Genomic DNA, 17,515 nt, shown 5'->3' with positions numbered 1-17,515 from the left:
TGAAAACATGGAAACCAATTTGCTTCTTGGAAATCGTCCTCGGAGGTGTTTTCTCCATCAGTCAAAGCACACCCTTGGCCTCTTCCCACGCATTCCACGAGACCCCATCGGGACAGGGGTGTCTCACACTTCAGGACCTTTTAGGATCTGCGGGATGGGAGCTGTTCTCCAGAGAGCCACACCTCAGGGTGCCCGCAGCGGGGGGGTCCCTGCCAAGCCCTGAGGGGTCCCAGCAGGATGCGGGCGGATCCCGGCCAGGACACGGGACGATCCGTGCCAGGCCCCGCTGTGTCCCTGTCGCGATGCGGGCGGATCCCGGCCGGGCCCCGCTGTGTCCCTGTCGCGATGCGGGCGGATCCCGGCCGGGCCCGGCTCGGTCCCGATTCCGGGATTCTCCCAGGCCAAAGGGCGGGGCCACAGGCGGAGCTCGGCGCGGGAAGATGACGTCACCCGCGCCGCCAGGAGCCGGCGGAGCGTTCCGCAGCACACGTGTTCCTGATGAGCACTTTAATTCCGAGCGCTGCTTCCTATTGGCCAGCGTGGTGATTGACAGATCGGCAGCCAACCACATGCCGCCATTCTCCTCGCGCAGCCAATGAAAGGCAGGGGGCGGGCGGCGGCGCCAAGCGTGCGGCTCAGTTGAATGTGCCGGGGCGGCGGCTGTGTGAGGTGCGTGTGGGACGGGCGGGGGGCGCAGCCCCGGGTCCTCTCGGGGTGGCGGCGGCTTCTGCGGGGTTCCCTCTGCCCGCACGGAGCTGCGGGAGGGGCGGGGAGGCTCGGTCTGGCCTGGGCTGGCCACATGCGCGGCGGTGGCTGAGGGGGCTGCGGCGTGCCCGGTGTGTGTTGGGTTGTGAGGGGGTTTGCGTTGGGATATGAGGAGGGGGGTTTGCATTGGGAAGCGGAGCCGGGGCCCTGTGCAGGGCCGGCTGTGGGCTGGGTGCCCTCCCGGGCCGGGCACGGCTCTGCCTCACACGTGCCAGGCCTGGCTCCGCTATCCCGGCGGTGCCGAACCCCTCCTTTGGCACCTTCTGTTGTATTGATGTGGGGCGTGTGGGTTGTTTTGTATTTCAGTGTATATTACAACGTAAATGTTTGTGATTGAGCGATATTTGCCTGTGTGGTGAAATTGACGCTGAAATTGGCATTGAAAAGTGGCGCTGAAAGTGACAGTGTTGGGACACCTGGGGAAAGCGCTTAAATCAGGCGCTCTGGCAAAGAAAAAGTTTGGAGTTACAACTAGACCTGTTTTCAGAGTGTTGTCTGCAACTCCTCTTCATGTTCCCCCTCATTTCAGTCTAAAATTAAAGATAAAGCTAGTGAGACAATTATTCGAGCATAGCTTTACCCCATTAACCTATAGGCAAACAGAAAAACTTGCAGTTTAACCAGAACTAGCGGTTCAAAACTGTTTAGTAATCAAATAGCCTTACATTTTGCACACATATGCATATTAATGAGATTATTAACAGTCATGTGAATGTACTTTGAGATGATGGGGTGTTATCTGAGGTAGGCAGTTGATGAAACAGTTCACTCTGGTGTGTTCTAGCCTGCACAAAGCACAGCCTAAATTATGGGGAATTCCCACCAGGAATATCATTGAGGCATTTTCCACAACAGGGCCTCAGAGGACAAAAGGTGTGGAGATTCCTACAGGGGATTGACATTTGAGTTTTACAGTACCTTAACTATAATGTACTCCTAAAAGAATACACAAAAATTCTCCAAAATTAATCCAATTTCAGTGCAGACATACATTTCATATTTAAGTAGTCACAAATAATTGCCATACCAGTGTAATTATAGTATAACTGTCTGTATATGAGACTGATATTTAATATTAAAAAAAGTTCTAACTGCAGTTTGGTGGTTTAGGTTACAGAGCAGCATTTTAGGATGCCGAAAATGATTGTGGAAAAAAAAGAAAAGAAGGCAGAAAAAAGAAAAAAGCTGAAGGAAGATGTGGCCCAAAAGGATGAGCTGGAATTGGAAGCCAAACCAAAGAAGAAGAAGAAGCAAAAGCTGCAGGTTTGGCTCTTTAATTCATTACAAAGTGGTTTTATTGTTACTGTAGATTCTGTTCTGAACATGAGTTGGATTCAGTTGCACCGATTCCTTGGATGCAGTATTCCTAGAGTGAAAGCTAAAAGGAAATGATAAATTAAGTAAAATCTGTGTGCAATCAGAGCAGGCAGAGAGGTGATCTCTGTTTGTTTTGGATTTTCTGTGAAAAACAGAGGATGGATGTGGGTGAAAGGTGAACCAAGTGAGGAGCTGTCATATGGCAATTTCGGTGCAGCTTCAGCCTTCATGTGATCCTGAGTGCCTGGGAAAACATGAAAGATGTTTTCTTGGAAGTTCTCCTGGTTTTTGGACAGAATGTCAAGTGGCCAGAAGGTGTCAGCAGTCTCTTTGTGTTCCTGAATGTTTTATGAATTATTTTATGGGAGTAAAATTAGCAATCTCAGTATGTTACTTAAGTAAGAACTTGGAATTGGAAGGGTTTTATTGAGGGTTGTTGTTTTTCTATTGTTGTAGTTTGTTTGGTTTTTTAAGTGGTGGAAATCATGCATATTTCAAGGATAATTCAGTTCTGATATTCTTAGTGGTTACTGTGGAATGAGGATCAAGGAACTGTAAAGCAATTCAAGAAGTAGAGAGGGAAAGCAGGTTTTTTTCCTCAGGAGTTCTTGAAGATCACCTCAAGAAGCCATGGTCTTAATTCTCTTATGTTTCCTGGCCTACCATAAAATATATGTGAAAGCTGCTTGTTTCTTCCTTTATCATGGTGTGTGTAGCTCAATGGAGCTCATATAGATAAAAATTAGTACTTATTTTGTTTATTTCAGCTCATTGGCAAGAACATATTTGAAGATCCTTTGCATTCATAAGTGTCTCTAAGTATTGAATTTAGAGTTTGGGAAACTTAATAGAAAAAAACCACTCTATTGGCAGAAGCTATTCAGAGGTCTGTATAGTTTTGAACTCAGCAGAAATGTTCCTAAGCAAGTAAAAAATACATCTTTGTCAAAGCAAAAATAGGAAATATTGTCTTCATAGCTTCACAAGAGAGAATGTTTCTCTTTTCCTTTATATTATAGACTGTGGATTTGCTGTGTTCTAAATGAGTGAAAATAATTTTCCAGGACAAAACAGTGTGAAATTGAAATGTCAAAATGAGAATTTTATTGCCTGTGCCAATCTATAATTTCATGTAAAACTGCCAAACAGCCAAGGTGTGCTTCAAGCCCTGGCTAGTGGGGCCTTTTTGGACCATCTGATGTCCAGTGTTCAGTTCTCAGAACACCCAGATGAGTTTTGAGGACTGTGAAAGAAAGAGCAAAGAGTAAAGGAAAGAGGAATCCTTAATGCTGTTAGGGAGCACCACTAAGCACAACAGTTCTTGGAATCATAAAAGTTGATGCCAGTGGGTGGCTTGAACATGTATATAGTGAGTTTTAGGGAATGCCATAAAAGGTCCATGACAAACCACTTCTTGGCATCAGCTTTATAAACTGTAACTGTTGATAGAGGAAAGTCTAAGTTAATAGAACACTTCTTTTTTTTTTTTAATTTTAGTTTTGAAATAACTGTTGAGAATGAAAAATGTGAAGCAGATCTTAAACAATTTTACTTCAGAAGTGGTTAAAAAAGTTAATTGCTTGGCAGTTTGGTGGTTCCTCAGTGTAAGTACTCCCAGCTTTGTGTGAAATGCTTGGTTAAGGCACACTGGCATTTTTGCTTTAAATGGATTTTGGTCATCAAATCTTGTCAGCATGGGAAGTGTAACAGAGAGCAAGGTAAAACTGCTCTGTGGGAACAGGAAGATCAGGAGAGGCTCTGGGGCTGTGCTCAGTCAGTGAGTGGTTCCAAGTAAGAAATTTGGAGCAAAAGTTAGGCAACTGCTGAGGAGGTTTATTCTGCACCTTTACTTACTTTGATTTCTGTTACTTTAAAATAAGCTGGAATTTTGCTAGATCTACAGGAATTCTGACTCATGGTGCCTGCATTCTGATGAGCTGTGATTGATTTTTAATGCAGTAACTGAATTAAAGGAAACTCTTCCTGGCATTCTGAAACTAAGGATGGGAGGGCTCCAGTTTTTCCTAAGGAGTCTCATGTGTGGCAGAAAGAAGTCAGAGTTTTTGGTGGGACAGAAGTTTACTGGATCATTAAGTCATGTTTCTGTGATTTACATTTTTTTTTTTTTTTCAATTCTAGTACAACAAATTTCATCTCCAAAGTGGAAAATACAAATGTCTAATTGATTTTGTTATAGAGCTGGAGGCAAGTTGAGGTGTGTTTTCAGTGTACACTGATCATTCCTTCAAGAAATTTATTTCAAAAATTCTTACCAGCCTTAGACTAAGGCATTTTTCCTTGGAACAGCTTGACCTTTCAGAGTAATCTTGATGTTTTATTGATTTTCATCTACCCAATTTCTTCTGTTTACACTAAATAGCAATAAGCAATTCAAGCCCAATATGAATGTTTTCGTGAGTGATCTTAGAACCACACAGCTGTAAATAAGACATCTCCAGTGGAGCTGAGTTTTAGAGTTTAAATAAGTTTAAAAACTTAATTCAGCCTTTCAGGTTTTTCTGACTGATTCTCCTAATGGTACTGTTCTATTTACCTACTTGAAACAATCACACATATTAAACAGATTTTTTTTTTTAATCACTAGACAGAAGTTTTACATTTTTAATAATGACATTTATAGTTTGCTAACATACTTATATGAATGTTATCTTATATGCTAACATACTTATATGTTGATGAAATGGAAATGTGCTGTTAATGAACAGTGCTAATTCCCCAGATGGGATCTAAGCAGACCTCTATCAGAGTGTTTAAGTTGTTCCTTTCACCCTGTAACATGGGTATGATGTAAAGAGATTTAAAATGTGCTATCTAGACTGGTGTTTGAAGTTGGCTATTGGCTTCTTAGGTAACGACTGCCTGATGGATCTTTTTTGAAAAGTTGGTTTTGTTTCAGTTCTCTGGAAAAAAATTTAAGAAGATTGCAATATTGATAATGTGTCATCCTAAAATAACAGAACCCTTGGAAGTGTTTCTTTGCAATTACCCCTGTTTTGCTTCTGATTGTGGATTTCTCCAGACTTATATCTGCCCCAATGGCACAAAGCTTTCTGGAGCAGCAGTCCTGCCAGGTGCAGCTGTGTAGGTAGGGAACAACGAGTGGCAGCTTTGTTTCCCTGGGCTGTTTGAGTTCTGCCCAGAGTGAGTTCTCACTGTGGTGTCAAAGGATTTGTCACTTACGGGCAGCTCTCGTTGCTGCAGTGCTGTTGGCAGAGCTGCTGGCTTGCTGCAGAACAGTAGGGAATTCTTTCAGAACAGAACATCTATTAGGCAAGATTCAAAATTCGTAATCCATAGAAAACAATATTAATTTCCTGTTCCTTCCCAATTTAGTCTAGTGAATGTTGTAACTTCAGGGAAAATGACGATGACTAAGGGAAGATCGATCTTTATAAATCAAATCTCCTTGTTCATGGCAGAAGGGTACTTTAGGTAATGCTCATACAGCCAGTGGGTGTTTCCTTGTACTTCCTCGTTATCTCCAGCATTGCAAGTGCTTGGAGGAGGAGGAATCAACATTTTCCTCAGATAAAGGCAAGATCAGTGGGAAAGGAATTTAATTTCTGAGATTCCATACAGATACTACAAACAATGGCAAATAAACAAGTAGCTCATAATGTTTCTTTCATCAAAGTGTGCAGGTGCCCAAACAGTAAGATTTGTTTACTAAATGGAAAAAGGCAAAATTTGTAAAGAAAGGGTTTTTCTGTTTGGCTTTCTGGAGGTTATCATAAAGAGTAATATAGAATACTTAAGCTGCAAAGCAAACCACAAAAAAAAAAAAGATTCTTTAAAATCACTGTTTGGTTGGAAAACACTGAAAAATTGTGTTTAAGTTGTGGAGAAAAACATTTTGGGTATGAGCTTGGTGGAATAACTGGGAATACTACTTTGATATGATCTCTAATTCTGCTTGTAATCAGGTAACTGGGGTAGTAATTTGAATGTTTAATGAATGCAAACCAGACATTGGTGCACACTGATCCAGCAGATACTGTAAAGCTATCATCAGACAGTGTATTTATTTGTTTGACAACCCACTAATTCATCCCAAAGCCTGTTCTTGAAATAATGAGTTGTGGATGATTTGCAAACAAACTCAGTAATCCTTTATTGTTCCCCTAATTTATTTTTCTAATTAAAGGGAAGCTTATCTTGTAGCCATCAAAATAACTTGGTTTATATTTTCCCATCCTAAAAAAATGCCATGAAGTTAACAACTTAGTGTGATGTTGCAGGATTTTCTTCTGATTACCAGGCCACCAATATTAACTGTATTTTATATACATTAAAAGTATATTTTGGAAACTGCATTGCAATTCCACTGTCCACTCTTCCTGCACTTCTTTGCTTTTGCTGTACTTGCTTCATCCTCTGTTGTAAGCATTAGTGTTATCTGAGGTTATTGATTTTTGTTCAAGGAATATGTAAAAATCTTTAATATTTAAATTAAATCTTAAATATTAAAATAGTCAAAGAAAAAAAGGAAATAACTTTTCAGAATTTATTTTATTTAGCATAATATCCTAAAATAAAAATCCCGTCTCATACTGGATTTTTGGACCAATTTTGAAGTATCCTTAATATGCAAATAGAGTTTTGTCCATGTTATGAAGAGAAGATGACATAATCTTTCATCTTCCCCCATCCCTCCATCTCCCCCTGTGCCTTGATGGAAGGATACATCAGCAGAAAGCAGTTTCCCAGAGATCAAGGGGCAATGGGAGCTGTTTCTCAAAGTGGCCAAGTTAAATGTCAGGATGGATGTTATTGTGCTGGGTTTTGTCAGTCTGTAATTAAAATATTGGGCCTATTTCTCTTTGCTTTGGGCTACCTTTCAGTTGAATGTTTATTTTTGGGTTATTTGTTTGGGGTTTTTTTACTTGCACAAAGAGACAAGTTTGCTGGCCCACTGGCTCTCAGTGCCTCTCTGTATGGTGGCCTTCTGAGAGTTATAGGAAATAATTACAAAGCTCTAAATCCATGTGGCAGTTATGGCTTAATCTGTGACATCTTGTTTGGTTTATCTGCTTTCTTATCTATGCAATATTTCTCAAATTAGGAAAATTTAAAAAAAACAACTGACCACAAAACAACAAACTTTGAGGGCAGCTGGTTATGGGACTGAAACATTTGTTTCCTGCTAGCACTTCTTCATCTGAATATTGATAGAGTTGCTTCCAATGATTTTATTAAATTAACCATACATTTATTTATTTAAAAAAGGGGGTAAATTTAATTGTGGCACCCATGTAGTGTTTATAGAGAAAAGTAGGCCTTCTGTAAACAGACATGTCTAAGAAGGTACAGAATTGTCTGAAATATGGATATGCATAGATTAGGCTGAATAATTTTACATTCCTTTGAAAATTATTTTTGTAATGATACGAATAGATTTCCCAGGAAAGAGTATTCACAGCTGGGAAAACAGTTGCTACTTTGAAGATGGTTTTCCCAGGCGAAAGGCTCACGTCCCCAACTGTGTTTGGTATAAACAATATGTGGTGTATTTCTTACTTGTGTTTGGAGGAATTGTGCATTCTTCATTGCATATTAGCCAACAAGAGTTTCATGCTAATTCTGGGTATTTGCCTTAATCTGTCTCCATTCAAAGTTAATGCCCTACTTTTATTAATAAAGCCAGGGTATTAAATTGATGGGGAGTTTGGTGGTGAAACAGATCTGTCCCTTCTTTGCTGCTGAGAGGGGAAATTCTTCCTTCTCTGCTTGGAGCACGTACTTGCTGTTTCCTCTCAGCCCTCGTTCTTTGCTTGCTGGTGAGACCTTCCTTGATGGCTCTTGTTGGATTTCCAGTATAAATCCTTGCTTTCCTGCCTTAACTGCAAATATCTTAACAAAAGTGAAATTCAGGACAGGATCCCACGTGTGGGTTGAATTTGTTGAGTGTTCAGTTGTTGAAGATCTGCTTGACCGTGTCAGCCAGCTCCAGTCCAGTGAGAACACTGTTTTCTTCCCTTTTTCAATGATAATTTTATTCTGGTTCTGTATTGATGACTTCTAGCTCCTCATAGAGAAAGGCATCATCAATGAAAATTGCTGGAAAAGGCCCAAATTGTTGAATATAGAAAACTTGGCACAAAACCTCAAAATACACGTAGCTTTAGTTAAAAAGAAGTCCTGTTAACATGTTTGAATTTGCAAAATGCATTCACTTGGCAAGAAATTAACTTGTGAGCTTGACAGGATGTTTGCTGCATTCTGATACAGGATAAAGAACAGAGAAATGGGCATTCAAAGGCAATTATACTTGACAGGGCTTGAAACTTGGAAGTATGTATAGCATAATGTATTAATGCAGGCCTGATTCTTGTGGGTTTGTTACTTCCTCTTTATTGCTCTTTGTTTTGTTAATGTTAATTGGCTCAAAAAACATAAAATGGCACAGATTTGGATATTTAAATTGTGCTTATTCTAAAAATCTGCTCTGTCCTTGATGAGATGCTGCTGCTTGTTTAAACAATGTGGGAGTCTGGCATAATGATTTTTATAAAATATGACTTTTTGTGTGTTGATGAAATAGATTTAAAAAATTTAAAAAAACCCAATGTTTTGGTGCAGATAAAAGGGGTGTGATGGCTGCTTGTGTAGTATGAATGAGAAATGAGATGTTTTCTCATTCAAAATGCCTTCTGTGTTTAGATGCAGTATTGTGAAGCACATGGAAAATCAGTGTATATTTATGTATGTTAATAAATTACAGCATAGATAAAATGGCTCTTGGGTATTAGATCAAAGCCACACAGATTAATAAATACTTGGAAAATGCTTGTCTGTTACATCCAACAAATAATTAGAACAGAAAATTAATCTTTTGACTTTTAGAACCTGCCTGAAATATTGAGGGTACAAGCATGAAGGTATTTGACAGGGAAACCAGACTGTCTTTGAATGCATTTATCTATTTCTAATTGAATCCCACAGGAGTTCTGTAGGACATCAAACAGAAGATCATCAACCAATGTTTTATTAAATTTCTCAGCATTATCTTAATAATTTGGATCTGTAAAGCAGGCTATTGCAAATAGCATCTACATAAGGGCAGACAGCTTTTCCTACCATCTCAGAGTTTGAAAGATGTCAAAGCTGTTCAGAGAATGTACTGAGGGCTTAGAGATGCATTGCTTCAAAAGGAGCAGAGTGGTTATGTAAAGAGAAGAGAAAATCTAAAGTATCTGTGGAAAATACATGCTTTTAGGTACTGTCATTCCATCCTACCTTTCCATTGTGGATTGAATCCTAAAGGGGAGTTGTTAATCCTTACCCACTTGAAAAATAACTAATTGGTTACGGAACTGTTGTACTGAACTGTAATACAGAGGTCATTGAAATTGGTCATGGGCTTTTTGTGAACTTAGGAGCTCTCATGCACCTCACTAGCTGATTTTTTCCAATTACCTTTGGAATAGAAAGTTTTCCCTATTTTATTATGAAAATCCCATGTTCTGTGGCTTTCAAGCTTTTACTTCAAAGACATCTTTTAATAAACTCGTGAAGTAGGGGTTATTTAAATTGTAAAACTTACCATCCTTTGCTTAAACTATGGTTGTCTTCTTTACGTTTGTCTAGATTAAGTCGTGTTCTAGTTTGATCTTAGAATAGGAGCAGCCAACTGTCCTGGTCAGATAGGTTTTGGAATAAAATCTCTGGCCAAGACCCAGAAAGTCTCACACAGTGAGAGTCGAGAAGAGCACAAATCAGCAGGGTCAGTTTTCCATGGGTCCTCATGCACTCCTTGTTTTGGGCTGAGGATGCTCAATGGATATTTGGGTTATGTGTCAGTTCCAGCAGCACCTCTGCCAGCAGGGCTGGGCTTCTGATCCCACAACACCCAACAGTGTCACCCATCAGCAGGCAGCTTTAATTAGCATAAGAAAATAACATGTCATGTTTCTCACTCTACTAGAGAATGAGCTTGTAATACCAGAAGTAATTATTCTGACTTTGGAAGCCAAGCAAGTTTATAAATTAAGTTCCCCTACACATCACTGTCTGTGTCTTCTTCCCACCTCGACACTCAGTTGTCAGGTGGATATTTGGAATACTATCAGTTGTTTCAGTGAGCTGTTTCCTTGCTTTGCTTCTCAGTTTGCTGTGTGCACTTTACTCTGCAGCACAAGAGTTAAAAGGTTTCTGTAGTCAGGTACAGGCTATTTCTCTTTTGTAGTTCTGAATGGAGAGAGAATGAAAGGAAGAAAATCTTATTTGCCATTATATTACTGTTTCTATTGAGGGAATGTCTGGGAAAGGAAATATTTCTGCTGCTGAGGCAGAAAACAAATCTATCTCCAGCACTATAAGGCAATTCTGCCACTGAGCTCTTTCTGTAAAAATCGCCTTAACTCCAATTCTAAGGATAGTTTAACAATATCCTAATAATTTTCCTGTTTCTCTGCTATGTCTTTTTTTCTCCCTATGGTTTTTTAAAGTCCTTCCAGAAAACACACTGAATGCAATTTGAAAAGGTCTTAAACCTCTTCAGTGATTTTGCTCGCAGGTCAAGTGAACTGGGACTTGTAAGCAAAGCTGCTGCTTTGGAAAGGCTCACCCTGCTGCATTAAATATTTATTTTAAGAAGATAGGGTTTTACTTTTTGGTGGTGAACAACTCAGTAGGTTAATTTAGAACTTTGAAATGTCTTGTATATACCAGTAGCAGACTGTTTGAACAATGCGAGAAAACAGGTTGGAAACTTAAAAATGGTTTTTATTGTGGAGGTTGAACAGTTTCAAAAGCCATCCTAAGCGTGCATGTGACTGTGTGAGACTCAGACAATCATCTTTATATTTGGTAGTGGTATTTAGTGGACTTCTGTAAAAGAAATGAAGTAGCATGTAAGAAAAGGAGTTGAAAGTAGAGCTGATCCTGCCCAGTCTGCAGAGGGCATTGCTCCTGTGTTGGCACCTTGGGTGGCTCAATATGCAGCTGTTTATTCTTAGCTCCTGCCTGTGTCATGCTGCTGTGTGATGGAAGCCCAAACCCAAGGGTTAAAAGTTTATTGTAATAAAAGTCACTGTGGAATAAATAGTTTGGACAATACTGTTGAAGAAACAACACCTAAATTATAAATATAATTTATGTTCAGATTTTCATATCTGGTGTCTCTGAAACACAGCACAGGGCATGTACCACAACCTCCCTGACAGCAGAGCTTAAGGGTATAGGGGAAAGGTGCTCTGTGTGCATGTCTTAAAAATGACTTGCTCCCCATCACATGTTGTTCCTGTTTTACCATAAAAAAGAACAAATAAACAATTAATTTGACCCCATGCTCTTCTGTGATGAAAACTTTCAATGTTTGTCTGATGGTCTGAATGGGAAAGGTAGGACTCAGGGTGAAAGGGAAGGATAGATACTGTCCCTTAAATTCAAATCAAGCCTTATCTTCGTTGTTTTCAATCAAAATCAAATTAATTCATTGCTTCACCTTCATAAGTAGCTATTAAAATTCAAACCTGTTTCTTCATACACTCACTTGTTTTTAGTTATGCAGAAACAAGTTCCAATGGAATTAATGATAATCAGGGTTGAACTTGACATGCTTTTACTTACGGTAAACCACTCTTTAACACATTTTTTATGTGACAACCCTAACCATTTAAAATTGTCCAGACAACCTTTTCCCTTTTGCAGCCTTAATAAACAGCTGAGAGAATACAGCAAAATCCTTACACGGGAAAAAATTCAGTAATACTCTAACACAACTTGATGGCTGGAAAAAAGATTAGAGCCTGCACTGTACAGGCAGTGAATTTTATTTGAAACACAGATACTTAGTCTGAAATTTTACAGGCATTTTCTTGTAAAACTTTGTGCTCAATTTTTTTCAATGTTTGAAGGAAAAGGTGACTTTTGTTGCATCCTGCCCATCTTATGTCAAAGCCTTGCACAGAATCTGGGATTGCCTGACTCATTGATTCAAATTCTCTGTCACATGCCCTCCCATGCTGTAATGCTCTTCATAAATGAATCAAGCTTTATCTTTAGACTGACAGACTTTGAATTTTTAAGAGGTGGATGTTGTGTCCGCACAGTTGGTATTTAGTGTATCTCCCAAAACTGTCAAAAGAATGCAAAGTTACAGCATCTCCTTAACATGTTAAAGAGGTCTCACATAATTCTTTTTTTCTCATATCTGTTTACACAGCTAAGGGAAGCTTTCAGTTGCATCAGGTCCAGACTGGTGCTAGTTTGTGCTGTTTGCATTTATTTTGTTTCTAGATATTCAGTTATACCCTGTGCATTCAAGGCAGTCTTGTGCTAAAGTATTATTTTCAAAACCAGTTAATGGCTTCAGGGATTTTTTGATTATTCCCTCTCTCCTCTTTTCTGTGAGCTTTTCCTAATACTAGACTTTTCATGTCTGGAAACTTTATGTAGAGTATTACAGCAAAGATTGTAAACAACTGTGATAAACAGGTTTTTAAATCTCAGTTGTCATCAGTCCAGTGTTTTAGAAAGGCATATGGAATCTTTTCCTTCAACTTAGCAATGAAACAATTTGTGAGAGACCAGAGGTAAAAAAGTGAAGGAATTGTATAAAAATTCTTGCTCCTATTCCCTTTTTCCTCTACACTCTAGAAAAGGTTTTATTTACTGGTGATTATGTTCTTTGAAATTAAAAATTATGGCACATCAAGCTGAGATCCTTTTGGTGCATGGATAAGCCATATCAGCGAGTTATTGGAAGATGCTGGCTTGCAGAAAGCATGTTGTGTACATAAACACATGGAAGTTGTATAACATTTCTGTAAATATTACTTTGTACAGAGTTACTGTTTAAAAAAAAAAGCTTTGGGAATAAGTGTGCAGTTTTTTCAGCTGGGAGAGTGTTTTGCATTTAAAGTAAGAAGTATGTTTAAATTTAGTAATTTCAGGCACAGTTCATAAGCCTGTTCCAAAATATCAGCAGTAGGGAACCCATCAGGTACTTGAGGTTTGTAATTTGGTTTTAAACATGCAATAGGTTGTTTCAGGTTGAGTAAACGGTGTTTTCTTAATGCTATGGTAATCTGGTCTTGCCTAAATTTCACTGTATATTACTGAATAAGATCACTTAGAAACAAACTACTTTGGAGGATGCATGAGCAGGCATTTGCTATTGCTGTTTGTTTATTATTATAAGCTTCTGCACAAAGACTTTCTTGATTTGTGTTCTGCAGGGGTAGCAGAAAGGCTTCTACCATAGACTTGTATTGGAAGGAGGCAAGAGGAGAAAGGATCTTATTCCTAAAAAACCAAAATAATCAACTGCAATTGGGAAAGTGTATTCCTGCCACCCGAAATAAGTTTTTTATTCATGACAAGTGTCACAATTGCACAAACCTAATACATCTGTAAGCTCAAGATGTGTCTGTCTTCTCAGAATTGCATTGCCAAAACAATTATCCCTTCCTTCAGCTGGGTGTTGTCTGAAATAGCCATCTTTACTGGTGTGATTAATGTCTATTGGCAGTCCACAGGACCTGAGTAATTGTGGCTAAAAGTACTGAGGAAAAAGGGTGTGTGTGATGCAGCACAATGGTGGGAGATAACCTACTCTATTTTAGCAACTTGTTCTCTGCTTGCATCTGTCTTGAGAGGAGATTTGCTTGGTGTTGTGCAGAGAGGATGGAACTAAACACATTTTTCATTAGACTGTGATTAGCAATCACTTGGAAATAATCTGCAGTTGCCTCAGACTGCACAGTGCTGCTCCTGTTGGAGCTGCAGGAATATCCAGCTATCTGTTTCAAATTCAGCCATCATCGTCTTGTGGCCTTTCTGTTTATAGGTCAAGTCTTCTGTGGCCAAAGCTTCCACTAAGAAGCTCAAGATATTTCATGAGAAATATGAATGGAATCATCATTTTCACTGTTTTCTTTATTGCTTTACTAGCTTTAGTCATTGTTTTAAAGGTCTACATTTAAAATCCTTTAAAATCTGTTACTGTGCTAATTAATTAATATATGACATTTGAAAATAGGATAGAACATCTTATTCTGCTGAGTTCTGGTGCTTCAGTCAATAAGCACAGAAGTAAATGAGTTTGTTCACTTAAGAGATGCAGCAAGTGATATTTTAATGATCTTGCACACTAATCTCTAGGAACTTTATAGCTTCCTCTGAACAAGTCCAGGAGTAACCTGTGCTAAACATCAATCAGATTTACAACCCAATTATTTGCTAGAAGAAAAGAAACACTATTGTTTTCCAGTAAGTGGTGCTATCATTTGTTTGCTTAGTATAATTAATCTTCAAATGATCAAAGCATCTAAAATGTATCTTACGATTTTGAAAGGCTGGGTTTCTGAAGGTGGGATGGGTGTGCTTGAAGTTCAAATCTGATAATCACACTCTCCATTACATATGGTCTTCCTTCCTAAAAATGGAGGTTTCTGTCACTCTCACAAGCAATATCTACACAATATCTACAGTATCTTTTGCAGAAAGTGACACTTCCTTAAAAATCACAGCATTTTGTTCTGGAATGTGAAGAGATTTTGTGCAATGTGCACTCAAATCTGAAGGCAGGTGTGAATGTACACGATGTTGGCGTACTTTTGACAAAAAGGCCAATTATGTTTGTTCTGAGAGAGAATCATTGGGGTCAATCCTTAAAAGACAGAATGAAGCACTACATTTTGCTTCTGTGAAGATCTTTGAGATGAGCACTCTAGTTACAGATGATTTTGGTTTTGATCAAGTACTGATGTAAACAGTAGATTACATTTAGGAGACAAAAACTCATCACTGTGCTTGATTATATTAAGATCAAAAACTTAATCATGGAAGACATGCTAAAATACAGTGATGATAGTACCACATACTTCTTGTAAGCAAAGTAATTCATCTTAACATGTTTGGGTGAAAAAAAAATCAATGTTTTCTGCATCTCCACATCAATATGTTGTAATGATTTTTCCTCACTGTTACGGCAGCTTCATTATTTCAGTGGAAGTACCTTATATACACCAGCAAAGTATCATCTCTGATAATCAGATTACATCTAGAGTCTTCCTAAGTTGATAAAATTTTCTCTTATATTGTCATTCATATATGTATAATACAAAATAAAGCTTCTTCAGTGCTCAGCTTTTAATAATCCTGTTCATAATTAAATATAACTCTGACTAAAACATATTCTTCTACATTAAAGTCTTGTCATAAAAACGTTTTGAATATAAACCTTCAATACTCAGTAGAGCGATACAATATATATATATACACACACACAAATGCACTTTTTTTCTGTTAGTAGCAAGCATTTTGTTCACTATTTGCACAACTTCACAGTCATATGTTCTTTACAATGCCACTAAATCAGACTTCTGATTGCTCATTACTGTCAGGAATGACAGACGTTAAGGCAGCCTGACAGAAGCGATGCAATGTTGACATTTTTGTTTTCTGTTCAATGTACAGTCGCAGTTTGTCTCTGAAGGTTTCCCCCAGAAAGCTGTAAATTAAGGGGTTCAAGCAGCTATTAGAAAAAGCTGCTAGGTTCACAATATGTCCTGTTAAAGGATAATCATGCCTGAAGGATGGGCTGTTTGAGGAGACGGGCTCGCTTTTCCTCTGGAGAAGTTGGACGCTAATGAAGACGTTTTCAGGGAGCCAGCAGATAAAGAAAACCAGGACAACAACAAAAATCATGCGCAGAGCCTTCTGTCGCCGCAGCCGGAGACTCCTGTGCTTGTGTGCTTTTATAAGGACTCGAACAATTAATGAGTAACAAAGACCGATGATCACAAAGGGGATAATAAACCCCAGGGTTATCTCTAGCCACTGGATTTCTTTTACATCTGCAAAACAGAAATAGACCTCTCCGGTGTGCTGTAAGTGCACGGCTGTAAATGGGACTAGAGCTGCTGAAATGGATGCCATCCATATGAGCCCACAGCTCAGTCTAGCGTGCTGCATAGTGCGAAATAAGTTGGACCTCATTACTTTGGCCAGGGCTAGGTATCTGTCAAAACTCATCCATGTCAGAAAGAAAATGCTGCTATACATGTTGATCTGAAGGAACAAAGACATAAAGGTACAGATGATGGTGATATCGTAATATTTTTCATCAAGATTAAACACCTCAATGAGAGAATCGGCCACTAGAATGAGATCAGCCACTGCCAGGTTTATGAAGTAAAGGTCTGGGATTGTCATTTTTTCCCGAAAGCTAATGTTGACAACCAGTATCAGAATGTTTCCCACAAAACCGATAGGAAAAAGGAATATTGTGTAAAGGCATGATAAGAAAAGGCCAATAACATATTGTTGGTGTTCTGATTTATCAGCTAATCTAGAGGATATGCTTTCGTTACACAAATGGGATCCATTCAGGTTAAAAGTAGTGCTGTTACATATAACAGGTGATACTGAGGCAGAATAAGTTTCCATGGTTAAAATATCTGCAGAAAAGATGTTAGTACTCACAGTTTAATGGCAAGACCAAAACAATCAGATTTTTGGTTGGTTTCAACTGAATTCTTAGTAAGCATTTTTGGTTGAAATTGAAAAAATACAGACTTTTGTACAGGAAATTAAAATGCTTCAAAAGTCAGATTAATTAGATTTAAAACTGACTGTAAAATAATACTACAGATAGTGAATGTCTTAATTGGTTTTACAGGATGCTATATACATTTTAAATGAGAGAATTTGCAGTTCCTGTATGCCTTAAGATCATGTAGGAATCTTTTTACCATGGTGGTACTTGGGTCTCTTTAATAAAAGCTTTTCAGCAGCAGTGTTCCTTCATGCAAGTTGGAAGGCAGTGGGATTCTAGCTCCATTTGTTTTCTTTTAATAATCAATGAACATCCTTGGACCTGCAATTTGCAAATGGAAAGTGATTAATCTCATATTCCAGCACTGTTCCATGTGCCATTAGCTTCTGCTAACTTCAATCACAGCCGAGGTTGTGGAAAACATCATGTTCTAATATACATGCAAAGGCTCACTTAAAAGAATTTAAATTTGTTCTAGATCAAAATACCATCATGAGGGTAAGTCTGTTAAAATTGTGTGTGCCCGTCAGGGTTTCAGTATTAAAAACCGAATAAATACAGAGAAGTCAAATGAGTGACTTTAACCTAATATAGGAAAACTGTATTTTTAAATTTACATACATAGATATTTATTTTGTCAGCTTGTAAGAGTAATAAATAGCAGAGTCTGTGGCTGAGAAGGCAACAGAGATGAAAAGCAGTTGGTTCCTGCTGCTTTCAGTGGGAGGGAAAGGCAGATTTTAGAAATGAAGGTAATACAAGCAGCATATTGATTTACACCAACATTATTATACTCGGTTTGTTTTCTGTTGTGATTTATTAACTTTCACTGACTTCCGGGTAGTAATGGAAAATAACCAGTTATCAGATTTGTTTACTTCTAAATGTTGAATGTTATACACTTGACGC

The 17,515-nt window shown here is 38.6% G+C and overlaps 2 protein-coding genes across 2 annotated transcripts in view; one reads left to right on the top strand and one right to left on the bottom strand.

The window, feature by feature from the left end:
• Window positions 1-619: 619 nt before the first annotated feature.
• Window positions 620-17,515, top strand: part of C17H7orf50 (chromosome 17 C7orf50 homolog) — a 120,625-nt gene continuing 103,729 nt past the window's right edge. Inside the window, exons 1-2 of the mRNA XM_058815894.1 lie at window positions 620-669; window positions 1,876-2,028. Of these exons, the coding sequence (XP_058671877.1) occupies window positions 1,897-2,028 (132 nt within the window). The 5' untranslated portion in view covers window positions 620-669; window positions 1,876-1,896. The remainder of the gene's footprint in view (window positions 670-1,875; window positions 2,029-17,515) is intronic.
• GPER1 (G protein-coupled estrogen receptor 1) lies at window positions 15,424-16,497 on the bottom strand. The gene has a single exon (XM_058815886.1). It carries the CDS (start codon window positions 16,495-16,497, stop codon window positions 15,424-15,426), a length of 1,074 nt encoding a protein of 357 aa, XP_058671869.1.

The sequence above is a fragment of the Ammospiza caudacuta genome, chromosome 17, assembly GCF_027887145.1.
Source record: "Ammospiza caudacuta isolate bAmmCau1 chromosome 17, bAmmCau1.pri, whole genome shotgun sequence".
In the NCBI taxonomy this organism is placed as follows: Eukaryota; Metazoa; Chordata; class Aves; order Passeriformes; family Passerellidae; genus Ammospiza; species Ammospiza caudacuta.
This window is presented reverse-complemented; position numbering and strand designations above follow the sequence as displayed.

What these genes read in the sequence shown, in the direction of transcription:
- GPER1 (XM_058815886.1), bottom strand. Translation starts at nt 16,497, where the DNA reads ATGGAAACTTATTCTGCCTCAGTATCACCTGTTATATGTAACAGCACT.